Raw genomic sequence first — 17,068 nt, forward strand, 5'->3', positions numbered from 1 at the left:
TTTTTTGCATAAAAATGAGAATGGCTTACAGAACACTGGGCTGCATAGCTCTCCCTTGTGATTTCCTTGCTCACCTAGGTGGAGATGGTACCATACCATATGGGAGGGAGAAACAGTATCTTGTGGGGTTTCTTATCCCTCCTCCAACAAAATACAAGTAAGGATTTTGAGCCACCTCTGCAGATGAAGTCAGGCAGGAATCCTCCAGGCTTGCGGTCTGGAAGAGGCACCGTCTCTGACAATGGCTCCTACTCAGGAGACAGGCCTTCTACAACATTTTGAGGAAAGCTGCCATGCATTTTACTCTATTAGGAACTGGGGTCCACCCAGAGTGGCCTGTTCTGCTGCACTGAGGCCTACTCCTTCCACTCAGTGGCTAGGCTGGGTATGCTGTTCACCCACTCTGGGCTCCCTAAGTCAGTACAGAGCAAAGCCCCTGATCACAGAATCATAGAATAGTAGGACTGGAAGGGGCCTACAAGGCCATCGAGTCCAACCCCCTGCTCAATGCAGGAATCCAAGTCAGAGCATCCCTGACAGATGGCTGTCCAGCCTCGTCTTGAATGCTTCCAGTGTGAGAGAGCCCACCACCTCCCTAGGTAATTGGTTCCATTACAGCAATACGACAATGGAACCAATTCCCTAGGGAGGTAGTGGGCTCTCCCACACTGGAAGCGTTCAAGACGAGGCTGGACAGCCATCTGTCAGGGATGCTCTGACTTGGATTCCTGCATTGAGCAGGGGGTTGGACTCGATGGCCTTGTAGGCCCCTTCCAATCCTACTATTCTTAGGGAGCCCAGAATGGGTGAACAGCATACCCAGCCTAGCCACTTAGTCGAAGGAGTAGGTCTCAGTGCAGCAGAACAGGCCACTCTGGGTGGACCCCAGTTCCTAATAAAGCAAGATGCATGGCAGCTTTCCTCAAAATGTTGTAGCAGGCCTGTCTCCTCCTATCATGGAAGGAAAGACTTAACACCTATGGACAGAAGCCTTCAAATCCCTCCCAAGCCTGCCTTGACTAAGAAGGAGATAATACATTAGTATGTTATTTTCCTTTCCTTTAAAAATGTATACAAATGCCTTCTACCAAAAGGTCTACAAGAAACTTACTGCCTATTGCTGAGATAGGGCTGGCCTGGGCATGTGGGGGAACCCATTCCTCTCAGAGGGGCAGTGTCGGTGGAGAGTTTGACTGGGGTGGTACACCCAGCCAAACTGCAACACAGCTGTCCTGAGGCGAGGTAAGCTCATGGGAGACAGAAACCTCCCATGGAGCAGAAGGTCAAAATTTTGCTTGTTCTTGATTTTCAAAGGAAGAGTAGTTGGAGGAAGTTTCTGTCTGTGGCCATATGGGAGAGCAATCCCAGTTAGCAGACTGCCCTACAAGTACCAGGGGCATAATTCTTTAACTTTCATTTATATGTTTGGTGGTAGATAAAAGTGTGCTATACATTTAAGGCCTCACTTTTTTGTGTGTTGTGATTTCTTTTTTAGTCTCTATTTAGTTTTCAAGATGTCTTCTAGATCAATAGATGAGTTTTCATAAACTTACATAAGCCCGCCACCCCCAAAGCAAAAAGAATTTATAATAATAACATTGCTATTGCCTTTTAACAGTGCAATTCTATGCATGTTTACTCCAAAGTAAGTTGCACTGTATTCTATGAGGCTTACTCCTAGGTAAGTGTGCATAGGATTGCAGCCTAAAATTATACAGGAAGAGGATATTCTGAAGTCAGGAATTGGAGAGTAAAAAAGATAAACAATAAAAAAGACCCCCGAGATGATGACAAGTGAGTCAAACAAGAGATTAAAAGTTTCAATTTATAACACTTCTGTGTTTTTATTACCAAGCCATAAATAAACCCAGCAAGACAAGGGATATAAATATTTTTGTAGTAGTTTATATTGGAGAAGAGGAAAGGAATTTAACATGCAATTAACCACTTAAGGGTTTCTGGAAAGATACCATATGTTCCTTGAATTACTGATGTGTGTATATATAATACACACATGTGTGTGTATGTGCACATGTGCATATACTGTTATATATACATATCCCATTATTGTGCATCAGGACTGACAGCAGTGGCTCTTGGGACTTGAAGTCTGCCATTAAAATTTATGAGACTGTTTAGTCACAGCTAACTTGTCCCATTGATTTTAGTAGAACTTGGGTGACTTACTGTGCAAACCTCTATGTGTCTACTCAGAAGTAAGTCCCACTGAGCTCAGTGGGATGCACTCAAATATGTATAGGATTGCAACCATAACCTTCTTTAGTTTGGGATCATTATCTGTAGTTTTCCTGTTTAAAATGGAGGAATGAAAGGCTTTTTAAAAATAACAACAACCAAGATTCATGTGCTGGTATCAACTTTTGCAATGGTTTTGAAGTGAATGTTGAGTTTATGAAACCACTCCTATAAAGCAACCACCACATACTATTTGCAGAAAATTCCACAAAGGGGTTTATTACACATTCATTTAATTTTCTTCTTCCTACACTGAAGTCTCTTAAAAATCTGGCTTTAGAGTATACTTTAAGATGACCCAGTTGAAAGTTAATCCAAGGGTATACAATTTGTATAAACAAATGGGTTTTCCATTTTGGCCAAAACAGCAAGTTACAAGCATTCCGAAGCTAAGGGATGTTTTCAAGAGTGATTCTAAAATCTGAATTTTTGAATTTCCTGTGTTTGTAAATTGAATTAAAGAACCACATTGACCACAACATACATTTGATTTAAAATTACCCTCTTCAGCTTTCTACATAACATTAAACAACATTCAGAAGTTCTGCATTACAGACAAAAAGTGTTCTTAGCATTGCTTGTATAAAATGTATGTAAGCTAATGGCTATATTATACCTATAGGAAGTTATAAACAAAGCACAACCCAAACATTTTGAAGTGGTAACTAAATACCTTTTCCTATGCTTTACAGCAAGCCTCCATAATGGTTGGGATACAAAGAGCCACTTTAGTCCTTGGTGACACCCAATTAAATGTTTCTTCCCCCCATCCCCACATTTTGAATGGCAGATTCCCATCACCTTTCCTGAGGTTGTACCACGGACTGCCTATGAAATTCTGCTCAAAGGACATTTGTCATATGCCATGGGAAACTTCTATTTCATTAAGTCCAAACCTTCCTTGGATGCACAGAAATAACTGTGTGGTTCTTTGAATCCAGACCCAAGTGTGTTTCCCTAGACTGTACACACAGCAAGCTAGCCATAGGTTGAGGTTTGCAATCCACTCAATAGCCTACTACATACCACATGTCTGCAGTCCATCTGGCACTACAAATTCTGTCCACACCCACAAAGACATGACAGGCTGCAATACAAGGCTGACACTGACCCAAGCAATATGCCTGCTGATTGCCTCAGGGCTGAGGACTCCCAAAAGCATCAGGGTTGTTTGAGTGATTTAATGCTGCCCACCACACCTGCCTTGTTGTGGCGAAGGGGCTTGCGTAACTCAGTGAAGCCATAAGCTATGCCGTGCAGGGCCACCCAAGACGGACAGGTCATGGCAGAGAGTTCTGACAAAATGTGGTCCACTGGAGAAGGAAATGGCAACCCACTCCAGTATTCCTGCCAAGAAAGCCCCATGGAACGTATCACAAGGCTAAAAGAGATGACGCCGGAAGATGAGCCCCTCAGGTTGGAAGGTGTCCAATATGCTACTGGGGAAGAGCAGAGGGTATTTCCAAGTAGCGCCAGAAATAGTGAAGCGGCTGGGCCAAACCAGAAAGGACACTCAGCTGTGGATGTGTCTGGTGGTGAAAAGAAAATCCGATGCTGTAAAGAACAATATTGTTTAGGAACCTGGAATGTCAGATCAATGAATCAAGGTAAGCTGGAGGTGGTCAAACATGAGATGGCAAGATTGAACATCGACATCTTGGGAATCAGCGAACTCAAATGGACAGGCATGGGCGAATTTAATTCAGGTGACCATCATATCTCCTATTGTGGGCAAGAATCCCTTAGAAGAAATGGAGTAGCACTCATAGTCAACAAAAGGGTGGGAAAAGCAGTACTGGGGTACAATCTTAAAAATGATAGAATGATCTCAGTACGAATCCAAGGCAAACCATTCAACATCACAGTAATTCAAGTCTATGCCCCAACCACTGAGGCCGAAGAAGCTGAGGTTGATCGGTTCTATGAAGACCTACAACACCTTCTAGAACTAACACCAAAAAAAGATGTCCTCTTCATCATAGGGGATTGGAATGCTAAAGTAGGAAGTCAAGAAATCACCGGGATAACAGGCAGGCATGGCCTTGGTGTACAAAATGAAGCAGGACAAAAGCTAATAGAGTTTTGCCAAGAGAACACGCTGATCATAGCAAACACTCTTTTCCAACAGCACAAGAGACGACTCTACACATGGACGTCACCAGATGGTCAATATCGAAATCAGATTGATTATGTCCTTTGCAGCCAAAGATGGAGAAGCTCCATACAGTCAGTAAAAACAAGACCTGGAGCTGACTGTGGCTCAGATCATGAGCTGCTTCTTGCAAAATTTCAGCTTAAATTGAAGAACGTCGGGAAAACCACTAAACCGTTCAGGTATGACCTAAATCATATCCCTTATGAATATACAGTGGAGGTGAGGAATAGATTTCAGGGATTAGACCTGACAGACAGAGTGCCTGAGGAACTATGGACGGAGGTCCGTAACATTGTTCAGGAGGCAGCAACGAAATCCATCCCAAAGAAAAAGAAATGCAAGAAAGCCAAGTGGCTGTCTGATGAGGCTTTACAAGTAGCTGAGGAAAGAAGGGAAGTGAAAAGCAAGGGAGAAAGGGGAAGATATACCCAACTGAATGCAGAGTTCCAGAGAATAGCAAGGAGAGACAAGAAGGCCTTTTTAAATGAACAATGCAAAGAAATCGAGGAAAACAACAGAATGGGAAAGACTAGAGATCTCTTCAAGAAAATTGGAGATCTCAAGGGAACGTTTTGTGCAAAGACGGGCATGATAAAGGACAAAGAAGGCAGGGACCTAACAGAAGCAGATGAGATTAAGAAGAGGTGGCAAGAATACACAGAAGAACTATACAGGAAAGATCTGAATGTCCCTGATAGCCATGATAGTGCGGTCACTGAACTTGAGCCGGACATCCTCGAGAGTGAAGTCAAGGGGGCCTTAGGAAGCATTAGTAACAACAAAGCTAGCGGAGATGACAGTATTCCAGCCGAGCTATTTAAAATCCTAAAAGATGATGCTGTTAAAGTGCTGCATTCAATATGCCAACAAATCTGGAACACTCAACAGTGGCCACAAGACTGGAAAAGGTCAGTTTACATTCCAATTCCAAAGAAGGGCAACGCCAAAGAGTGTTCAAACTACCGCACAATTGCGCTCATTTCACATGCCAGCAAGGTGATGCTCAAAATCCTACAAGCTAGGCTTCAGCCGTATGCGAACCGAGAATACCGGAAGTACAAGCTGGGTTTAGAAGAGGCAGAGGAACTAGAGATCAAATCGCCAACATTCGCTGCATCATGGAGAAAGCAAGAGAATTCCAGAAAAACGTCTATTTCTGCTTCATTGACTACGCTAAAGCCTTTGATTGTGTGGATCACAACAAACTGTGGCAAATTCTGAAAGTGATGGGAGTACCAGACCACCTTACCTGTCTCCTGAGAAACCTGTACGAGGGTCAAGAAGCAACAGTAAGAACCAGACATGGAACAACCGATTGGTTCAAAATTGGGAAAGGAGTACGACAAGGCTGCAGATTGTCACCCTGCTTATTTAACTTATATGCAGAGTACATCATGAGAAATGCCGGGTTGGATGAATCAGAGGTCGGAATTAAGATTGCCGGGAGAATTATCAACAACCTCCGATATGCAGACGATACCACCCTAATGGCAGAAAGCGAAGAGGATCTCAAGAGCCTCTTGTTGAGGGTGAAAGAGGAGAGTGCAAAAGCTGGGTTGAAACTCAACATTAAAAAAACTAAGATCATGGCATCTGGCCCTATCACTTCCTGGCATATAGAAGGGGAAGAAATGGAAGCAGTGACAGATTTTACTTTCTTGGGCTCCAAGATCACCGCAGACGGTGACTGTAGCCATGAAATTAAAAGACGCTTGCTCCTTGGGAGGAAAGCTATGGCAAACCTAGACAGCATAGTAAGAAGCAGAGACATCACCTTGCCGACAAAGGTCCGTCTAATCAAAGCTATGGTTTTCCCTTTAGTAATGTATGGCTGTGAGAGCTGGACTATAAGGAAGGCTGAGCGCCGAAGAATTGATGCTTTCGAACTGTGGTGCTGGAGAAGACTCTTACGAGTCCCCTGGACTGCAAGGAGGTCAAATCAGTCCATCCTAAAGGAAATCAACCCTGAGTGCTCATTGGAAGGACAGATAATGAAGCTGAAGCTCCAATATTTTGGCCACCTAATGCGAAGAGAAAACTCCCTGGAAAAGACCCTGATGCTGGGAAAGACTGAAGGCCAAAGGAGAAGGGGACGGCAGAGGATGAGATGGCTAGATAGCATCACGGATGCAATGAATATGAACTTGAGCACGCTCCGGGAGATAGCGCAGGACAGGAAGGCCTGGCGTGCTATGGTCCATGGGGTCATGAAGAGTCGGACACGACTGAACGACTGAACAACAACAACCACACCTTGCCACTACCCAGGTGGAGAGGGAGGAGGGGAAAGATTCATGTTTTTTTGTGTCACTGTAGAGGAATGCATGTGAAAGTATAAGCCTGTGTGTGCATGTATGCGTGTGTGCTGTGGGCGTCTACGAGAATATGGAGAAGACAGCACTGGAGAAGAGGAGCAAGAGAATGAATTTTCATCATCTACCCGCCTTCCTCCCCTGCAATGCTTTGCAGTCTCAACTTGTTCAAATTTCTTTTAATGGGGCATCACCAAATATTTTTAAAGCAAAACCACAGAATTTAAAAAAAAACCCACCAGATTCTGCTTGTGCAGTATATGGGAATGTTTGCAAATACACTTCACTAAGAAACCCATATAGAATATTCAAATTAGGGATTTTAATGTTCCATTCCACTGAAAGAAGATGGCCTTATTCTGTCTGTTAATATGAAAAGGACAATAGCTATCTAACCTTCATTTTGCCTTTAAAACATGAATTAGCATGAAACATGGTACTCACGGTGTTAGGAACGTAGGGCAATCCATAAAATTTCTCTTGCGTTTCCTTTAAAATTTCTGTGGTTGACTTCTCTAGAGGATGTTTCCCATGGTATATTTGGTCCAAGACAGCATAAAAGACCTAGACAGATAATATATATATACTTGGCTGTGGCTCAGTCTTGCCATTCAGCATGTGGTTAACCAATCCAGACATGCAGCAGAATAAAATATAAAATTGAAATACATGAGTTTCCTTTGCTTTACTTTGACAGCATAATATAGAACAACATGTGGAATGATTTTATTCATACATTCAGTATTCTCAAGAATTGTATATACACATGAAGCACTATTTTTCAAAATGGAGCCCCATACTTTCATGCAATTGTCAGCCTGATCCTTAAAAGAGACTATGTTGCTGCACCAGCTGTGTGTATAAATGTGTCTGTGCACTCTTGTATTAAAAAAGCATCTTCCCACTTCCTCAGGATCCTCAGTTCTGCACTGGTGTTACCGAAGGACACATGGGCAGATCCAAGGCTCCTATTTCTAATTTCTAATTTTATTCCAGTGTAAAATTTTAATCAACACCTGGGTTTAACAGGAACCGGTCAAGGAAGAAGAGAAGGGGAGGAGACAGATATAGATATCCCTCTCCAGGTCCCTTTCAAGCTACTCTTAGAATGCTGTCCCCAAACACATAGGCTGGAGGATCTGACCTCCCTTCATAGCCCTTCTGGTGGTCTGAGTGGAGAGTAAAATTTTGTAAGTATATGTATCTAAAACAAAATGTAGCACTATTTCTAAAGAGAGGACCAATCTACAATAGTTTATGTTCCATGTACTTCTCTCTCCCAATGAAATCAGCATGATTGGATTGCACCTGGGTATTTCAGATTTTAATGATGTCTTTTCTTGGCTCAAAACCCCCCAATTTTGAGCCCTGTGCTCTGTGGACTTTGGCATAGAACATTATAGCATGATCTTGCTAGAACAAGCCACCCACTTCTTTTGGGGTTTAATGTCAGAGAGGCTATAAAAACTCAAATACTTTCATCATGCTTGAAAAAAAAGCTAATATTTCTGACATGAGAAATCTGAAAAACAAAGTGTTTCATATAACTGACAGTGGAAGAAATATAAGGTTTGCTGTATTAAAAATCTGGTGAGAGATCTGTAAAAGTTGAATTACTATGAAGCTCCACAACTGTTATAGATATACCTGTGATTTTGCCCCAAGGCTACTGTATTCTAGTTTTTGGTGGAGCAAAACTTAATTGCTTCAGATTGCAGAAGGGGGATCATATCTGGAGTGACTTCCACATATTAAAGAAAATACGCACATAAAAATATACACATTTTGCACATAAAATATAACCCAACGGGGAAAAAGTTAGACTAAATGCAACTCCCCATCTGAAGCAGCAGTCCAGAAATGACTCCTATAATGTGAAAAAGAAGATCTAAGTGTCTCTATCCTGGATTTGAAATTCCACATATTCCCAGCCCAGCTGTGGGTTTGGAGAGAACTGAAGGGGAAAGAGCAAAGAATTTAAAGGCATAATTATCTAAGCCTTGATATCCTGAAGTGGCTTGGAGGAGACAGACGTTTAACCACAATTATGTCCTTGTTCTCTGTAGGATGAGGTGGGTGACCTAGGCATAACTTTTAGTCACCCTGCAATTTCCACTGAAAGCTTGGTGTTGAAGAAATTGCTATGACTGCTAAGAGAGAGAAAGTGACTATGTCATTATGGCTCTTGATGTCACCATAGGAGGCGCAATATCTTCAAGAACAGTATGTTCAAAAAGCAGAAAACCTGAAACAAGTCCCATGCAGGGCAATTTTCTTCTGCACTGGGGCCTCATGATAACTGAGAGCACCTTCAGTTGGACTGAGCCCTGCCATCTCTGCCTCACTGTTCATATAGCAAGGGCAGAAATAAGAGGCCTTCTATGTGCTTCCTCAGCACCTCTGAAACTCTTGGTGGTTCTCTAAAGGCAGAGACTAGGGGAAATTTGCAAGGCAATGAAAGATCCTTTTCTTTGAGCTAGTATTTACTTGCTGATTACTGTTCATAAAGGTTTCTAGTCTAAATAGAAAATTAAAAAATATTACACACAAACATCGTGTGACAATCAACCCCAAAGCATAAGCAAGAAAACCCACAGTCACTGAGACAAGGGTGAATCTTGTGATTAACCTCCATGTGGATTTTCTGAGCAGTGCTGCCTGCAATATTCACATGCATGCAGCCCAGACTTCAACAAGCAAGGACTGGATTGACCTGAAATGTGAACAGATACATTTAAGGTAGATGGCATTACCGTACATCATGTATATTTTATCCCGCTCAGGCATTTCAGATGTATTTTCATCAACATGTGAAAAAGAGGTGATTTTCATACCAGCTGCCTTCCGTACCCACTGAGACAGTGGGGAGTATCCAATGGTGGCTCAACACAAGCACTAATGATATTGTGCTAGCATAAACCAATGGTAGCACAACATCATTAATGCTTGCTAGAACAAAGGGAAAACCGGGAATTTGCTGCCAAAAATTCCCACCAAATTCAGTGGCACCACTGAATTTCGGCAGCAAACCACTGCTTTCTTCCTTCGCACTAGCAAATGCTAATGCCATTGCACTAGCATTGGTTTACACTAGTACAACGTCATTATCACTAATGCTGCACCACCACTGGATACTACCCAGTAGCTCTAATAATTTAGTTAGGGCTCAATCCTATGCATGTTTAGATGGGAAAAGGTCCTACAATTCCCAGCATTCCCCAGGAATCAATAGTTTAAAACCTATTTTAATCATTTGAGAGCTATAATATAAACCAAATATATTTTCAAAACAGCAGAAAATATATAATGAAAGCCTTATTCAGTACTTTGTTGCAAATGAACAGGAATTTTCCTTTGGATGGAAAAAATGGAGGGCTGGGGGATTTATTATGATTAAGGCTATATGTTATTTGCATAATTCATCTAAATGGAATCAATTGTCATTTAGAATGTTCAAATGCACTTCCTCTTTAATGTAAATTAGATTTGGATTTGTAAAAAAAATTCTACACATAGGTTTAGCTTGTAATTTTGCCAAAATGTGTTCATTTATTATAGATTTGTTCTGGCTTATGCCTTTATCTGGGTCTTTACATCTAAAATATAAACATTTCCGAAGGATTATGTTGCTCCTGTTTGAATGATTAGTTTTTGAAAAACACATGGCAGCTTAACAAACCTTTCAAGTCCACTGCCAGAATTAAACTGGGCCTGCTTGCTCTTGCTCTGCATGTTTATGTTCTAAACTGGTAGTTTCCAAAACATTTTACTTAAGAGACCCACTAACTAAAGTTGCAACAGTATGCACACTTAATTGGGAGTGCATCTCATTAAATTCAGAGGGACTTTATGTAAAACATATTCTCTGACAAGGCCCCCAGACCTATTGGCCCCATCCTCTGATCCAGGTGTTACAAACAAAACATCTAGATTTAAGGGCCCATCTACACACTACGTTTAGAGAGAAAAGGCACATAGGGCCAGTGCAAATATAACCCTGGCTCACTCTTTACTATGGTTAAGAAAACTGGGAGCTAGCTGTGAAAACACATCCTCCACCCTGCCTTAACTGCTGTTCAGGGAAATGTTGGCACCAACTTTAACACTAGTTCAGCTAATCAGATTTTCCCTGATGCCAGGATCTCAAATCCACTTTAACTGGTGGCAACTTTCCTCTTATCTTGATTTGAAGCAGAAGGGGAGATTTAACTTGAGAAAGGGGAGCAAAGTGGGTGAGAGGTGGAAAATGTGCTCCTGAACCTGCCTTGTTGTTGTTGTTCAGTCGTTCAGTCGTGTCCGACTCTTCGTGACCCCATGGATCATAGCACGCCAGGCCTTCCTGTCCTGCGCTCTCTCCCGGAGCGTACTCAAGTTCATATTCATTGCATCCGTGATGCTATCTAGCCATCTCATCCTCTGCCGTCCCCTTCTCCTTTTGCCTTCAGTCTTTCCCAGCATCAGGGTCTTTTCCAGGGAGTTTTCTCTTCGCATTAGGTGGCCAAAATATTGGAGCTTCAGCTTCATTATCTGTCCTTCCAAAGAGCAGTCAGGGTTGATTTCCTTTAGGATGGACTGATTTGACCTCCTTGCAGTCCAGGGGACTCGTAAGAGTCTTCTCCAGCACCACAGTTCGAAAGCATCAATTCTTCGGCGCTCAGCCTTCCTTATAGTCCAGCTCTCACAGCCATACATTACTACTGGGAAAACCATAGCTTTGATTAGACGGACCTTTGTCGGCAAGGTGATGTCTCTGCTTCTTACTATGCTGTCTAGGTTTGCCATAGCTTTCCTCCCAAGGAGCAAGCGTCTTTTAATTTCATGGCTACAGTCACCGTCTGCGGTGATCTTGGAGCCCAAGAAAGTAAAATCTGTCACTGCTTCCATTTCTTCCCCTTCTATATGCCAGGAAGTGATAGGGCCAGATGCCATGATCTTAGTTTTTTTAATGTTGAGTTTCAAACCAGCTTTTGCACTCTCCTCTTTCACCCTCAACAAGAGGCTCTTGAGATCCTCTTCGCTTTCTGCCATTAGGGTGGTATCGTCTGCATATCGGAGGTTGTTGATAATTCTCCCGGCAATCTTAATTCCGACCTCTGATTCATCCAACCTGGCATTTCTCATGATGTACTCTGCATATAAGTTAAATAAGCAGGGTGACAATATGCAGCCTTGTCGTACTCCTTTCCCAATTTTGAACCAATCGGTTGTTCCATGTCTGGTTCTTACTGTTCCTTCTTGACCCTCGTACAGGTTTCTCAGGAGACAGGTAAGGTGGTCTGGTACTCCCATCACTTTCAGAATTTGCCACAGTTTGTTGTGATCCACACAATCAAAGGCTTTAGCGTAGTCAATGAAGCAGAAATAGACGTTTTTCTGGAATTCTCTTGCTTTCTCCATGATGCAGCGAATGTTGGCGATTTGATCTCTAGTTCCTCTGCCTCTTCTAAACCCAGCTTGTACTTCCGGTAGTTCTCGGTTCGCATACTGCTGAAGCCTAGATTGTAGGATTTTGAGCATCACCTTGCTGGCATGTGAAATGAGCGCAATTGTGCGGTAGTTTGAACAATCTTTGGCGTTGCCCTTCTTTGGAATTGGAATGTAAACTGACCTTTTCCAGTCTTGTGGCCACTGTTGAGTGTTCCAGATTTGTTGGCATACTGAATGCAGCACTTTAACAGCATCATCTTTTAGGATTTTAAATAGCTCGGCTGGAATACTGTCATCTCCGCTAGCTTTGTTGTTACTAATGCTTCCTAAGGCCCACTTGACTTCACTCTCTAGGATGTCCGGCTCAAGTTCAGTGACCGCACTATCATGGCTATCAGGGACATTCAAATCTTTCCTGTATAGTTCTTCTGTGTATTCTTGCCACCTCTTCTTAATCTCATCTGCTTCTGTTAGGTCCCTGCCTTCTTTGTCCTTTATCATGCCCGTCTTTGCACAAAACGTTCCCTTGAGATCTCCAATTTTCTTGAAGAGATCTCTAGTCTTTCCCATTCTGTTGTTTTCCTCGATTTCTTTGCATTGTTCATTTAAGAAGGCCTTCTTGTCTCTCCTTGCTATTCTCTGGAACTCTGCATTCAGTTGGGTATATCTTCCCCTTTCTCCCTTGCTTTTCGCTTCCCTTCTTTCGTGAGCTACTTGTAAAGCCTCATCAGACAGCCACTTGGCTTTCTTGCATTTCTTTTTCTTTGGGACGGATTTCGTTGCTGCCTCCTGAACAATGTTACGGACCTCCGTCCATAGTTCCTCAGGCACTCTGTCTATCAGGTCTAATCCCTGAAATCTATTCCTCACCTCCACTGTATATTCATCAGGGATATGATTTAGGTCATACCTGAAAGGTTTAGTGGCTTTCCCTACGTTCTTCAATTTAAGCCGAAATTTTGCAACAAGAAGCTCATGATCTGAGCCACAGTCAGCTCCAGGTCTTGTTTTTACTGACTGTATGGAGCTTCTCCATCTTTGGCTGCAAAGGACATAATCAATCTGATTTCGATATTGACCATCTGGTGACGTCCATGTGTAGAGTCGCCTCTTGTGCTGTTGGAAAAGAGTGTTTGCTATGATCAGCGTGTTCTCTTGGCAAAACTCTATTAGCTTTTGTCCTGCTTCATTTTGTACACCAAGGCCATGCCTGCCTGTTATCCCGGTGATTTCTTGACTTCCTACTTTAGCATTCCAATCCCCTATGATGAAGAGGGCATCTTTTTTTGGTGTTAGTTCTAGAAGGTGTTGTAGGTCTTCATAGAACCGATCAACCTCAGCTTCTTCGGCCTCAGTGGTTGGGGCATAGACTTGAATTACTGTGATGTTGAATGGTTTGCCTTGGATTCGTACTGAGATCATTCTATCATTTTTAAGATTGTACCCCAGTACTGCTTTTCCCACCCTTTTGTTGACTATGAGTGCTACTCCATTTCTTCTAAGGGATTCTTGCCCACAATAGGAGATATGATGGTCACCTGAATTAAATTCGCCCATGCCTGTCCATTTGAGTTCGCTGATTCCCAAGATGTCGATGTTCAATCTTGCCATCTCATGTTTGACCACCTCCAGCTTACCTTGATTCATTGATCTGACATTCCAGGTTCCTAAACAATATTGTTCTTTACAGCATCGGATTTTCTTTTCACCGCCAGACACATCCACAGCTGAGTGTCCTTTCGGGTTTGGCCCAGCCGCTTCACTATTTCTGGCGCTACTTGGAAATACCCTCTGCTCTTCCCCAGTAGCATATTGGACACCTTCCGACCTGAGGGGCTCATCTTCCGGCGTCATCTCTTTTAGCCTTGTGATACGTTCCATGGGGTTTTCTTGGCAAGAATACTGGAGTGGGTTGCCATTTCCTTCTCCAGTGGACCACATTTTGTCAGAACTCTCTGCCATGACCTGTCCATGTTCATGGATCACTGCCTTGTTGTGGCGAAGGGGCTTGCGTAACTCAGTGAAGCCATAAGCTATGCCGTGCAGGGCCACCCAAGACGGACAGAACCTGCCTACCTCTTTCTTAATTACAGTCAAGAGGGAACTGGACTTATGTCTGCACCGGCCCACAGAAAGATGTTAAATCTCTTCTACTAGAGCAGGGGTGAGGAGCATGTGGCCTTCCTGATGATGTTGGACAAGCCAGCATAGCCAAGGGTGAGGGATAATGGGAGGTGCACTACAGCATCTGGAAGGCTACACATTCCCCATCCTGCCACTAGAGATTTGCTTGAGCTTTTCCTAGATGCATTTGAGGCCTTTTTGTTTAGGCTAGCATTTTATTGGCAAGTTTTAGCTTTTAAAGTCTGTTTCTATTTGCATGTGTATTATTTTTACATTGCAACTGAACTAAAACTTTAAGGATTGGTCAGTCTTACAATTTTAAATAAAGAAATACGTATATGTTGAACTACATTAAAATCGACAGTTTTAAAGTAACTTTCATTCTGAATATTCAACAGTTGTACCGATGTGGCAGAGAATCTGCATCACTGAGTTATATCTTTAAAATGATACTGGGCTAACCTAACATCTGTTATAGCTTCATTGTAAAGTTAAACTCACGTGGAACAAATCAATGTACCTGAAGCTGCATATCAGCAGCAGCACAAACTTTTTTAGATTCACAGAGCCTTGACACCATGTTTCTGGGCAGTGCCTTGAATAAAAAAGGAGAAAAAAGTTGGCAACAGTTATCAGTTTAATGAACAAACAAAATAAAAGTCAAATGAAAGTGAAACGGTTATGGATTTAATTATAAGCTGGAAAAGGACATAAGAGGGGTCTCAATTGCTCCTATCTATCTCACCATCTCAGTTTCTTTATGCAAGGGCACTTGACTTTGCTTTGTCTTGCTACCCTCCTTCTTCTGAGAAGGGAGAGGATTGGTCCAAGTGGTAGGGCAGTATCCAACTGTGTCATTTAGCAAACTCAAATAGCGCTAGTGGAGTTCCACCAAATCATTTGATTGCAAAAGTGGTTGCAGGTTATGTTTGTGCAACCGTATGTACAACGTGCTGCACAACAGGTTATAGAAGTGTAATGCACAACCACTTGCGAAACTGCGTTTGAGCAAATGTAAATTTGGTTGGATTCTCTTCTTGTGCATAGTTTAGAACCTAGTTTCTACTAGTGCTATGTCATTTGTGTTAGCCGAATGACACAACTACCCATGGCCAGGTGCTTTCTTAGGACAAGGAAATGGACTAGCAATAGTTGGATTACATGAACAAAATTACTTCTTCCTCAGGAAGGGGAAAACTGCTCTCTCCTTTTTCCTTAAAATGACAGGGAGGGGGAAAGAGAAGGGGAAGAAAGGCACCCAATAGAAAGAGATATAAGCGGGAAAATAATCCCCAATAGGTCACTCCAGGGGTGGGCAAAGTGCAGACCAGGGGCTGCCTGTAGGCCCTGCTGCTCCGCAGTGCAGCCCCATATATATATATATATATATATATATATATATATATATACACACACACACATACATACATACATATACACACACACACGCACACAGTCAGGGCCAGAAATATTGGAACAAGGATAACTGTTTTGGCATTTAGTCTCTGTACACCACCACATTGAAGTTGAAAGGAAACACACCCAGATGGGAGCAAAGTCAGGACTTTCAGCTGTAATGCAAGGGGTTTGAATGGGGCGCTAACCATTCAGGAAGTACAGCCAGTGGCATACACCCCCCCCCCCATTGTTGGTGGCTCATAAGTAATGGAACAAACCAACATCATTTCAAACTTAAGGATCGCCTTTAATACCTGGATGAAAATCCTTTGCAGTCAATGACTGCCTTCAGTCTGGAACCCATGGACATGACCAAGTGCGGCGTTTCCTCCCTCGAGATGCTTTGCCAGGCCTTTACTGTGGCTGCCTTCAGCTGCTGCTTGTTTGTGGGTCTTTCTGCCTTCAGTCTTGTCTTCAGTAAGTGAAAAGCATGCTCAATTGGGTTGAGATCAGGTGACTGACTTGGCCATTGAAGAACATCCCACTTCTTTGCCTTGAGAAACTCTTGGGTAGCTTTTGCTGTATGTTTTGGGTCATTATCCATCTGCAATATGAAGCGGCGTCCTATCAGTTTGGCAGCATTCGGCTGAATCTGAGCAGAAAGTATAGCCCTATACACTTCAGAATTCATCCTGCTGCTTTTATCAGCAGTCAGGTCATCAATAAACACCAGTGACTCAGTTCCACTGGCAGCCATACATGCCTATGCCATAACACTGCCTCCACCATGTTTGACAGATGATGTGGTATGCTTTGGATCATGAGCTGTTCCTTTCTTCTCCATACTTTTCTCTTCCCATCATTCTGGTACAAGTTAATCTTGGTTTCATCAGTCCAAAGAATCTTATTCCAGAACTGGGCAGGCTTTTTCAGGTGTTTGCTGGCAAAGGCTAATCTGGCCTTTCTGTTCTTGAGCGTTACCCGTGGTTTGCATCTTGTTGTGAAGCCTCTGTATTTACATTCATAAAGCCGTCTCTTGACTGTAGATGTTGACAATGACATGCCTACCACCTCAAGAGCGTTCTTGACCTGGCTAGATGTTGTGAAAGGGTTCCTCTTCACCATGAAAGGGTTGTGAAAGGGTTCCTCTTCACATGAAGGGTTCCTCTTCACCATTCTGTGGTCATCCACTTTAGTTGTCTTCTGTGGTCTTCCAGGCCTTTTGCTGTTGCTGAGCTTGCCAGTTAATTCCTTCTTTTCAGGATGTTCCAAACTGTTGTATTGGCCACTCCCACTGTTTTTGCTATCTCTCTGATGGGTTTATGTTGTTTCCTCAGCCTAATGATGGCCTCCTTCACTTGCATGGACACCTCTTTGGACCTCATGTTGAGAGTTC

At 42.8% G+C, this 17,068-nt stretch overlaps 1 protein-coding gene across 9 annotated transcripts in view; it reads right to left on the minus strand.

Annotated features, from left to right (window-relative positions):
• The window catches only part of MIPEP (mitochondrial intermediate peptidase), an 81,562-nt gene that overhangs the window by 15,878 nt on the left and 48,616 nt on the right, over positions 1-17,068 (minus strand). For 3 of the 9 annotated variants that reach the window (XR_014789007.1, XM_084842884.1, XM_084842886.1), the window contains exons 15-16: positions 14,795-14,869; positions 7,168-7,287 (exon numbers count right to left, since the gene is read on the minus strand). Coding sequence is in view for 5 of the 9 variants with exons in the window: in XM_084842884.1 (XP_084699010.1) it covers positions 7,168-7,287; positions 14,795-14,869 (195 nt within the window). In the remaining 4 variants the exon portion in view is untranslated. Of the gene's footprint in view, positions 1-3,633; positions 3,786-7,167; positions 9,437-14,794; positions 14,870-17,068 lie in introns of those variants that run through there. The other 6 variants (XR_014789009.1, XR_014789008.1, XR_014789010.1 and 3 more) reach the window with 5 other exon arrangements.

The sequence above is a fragment of the Heloderma suspectum genome, chromosome 3 (genome assembly GCF_057233095.1).
Source record: "Heloderma suspectum isolate Gila_16-S chromosome 3, 16-S_ref, whole genome shotgun sequence".
Taxonomy (NCBI): domain Eukaryota; kingdom Metazoa; phylum Chordata; class Lepidosauria; order Squamata; family Helodermatidae; genus Heloderma; species Heloderma suspectum.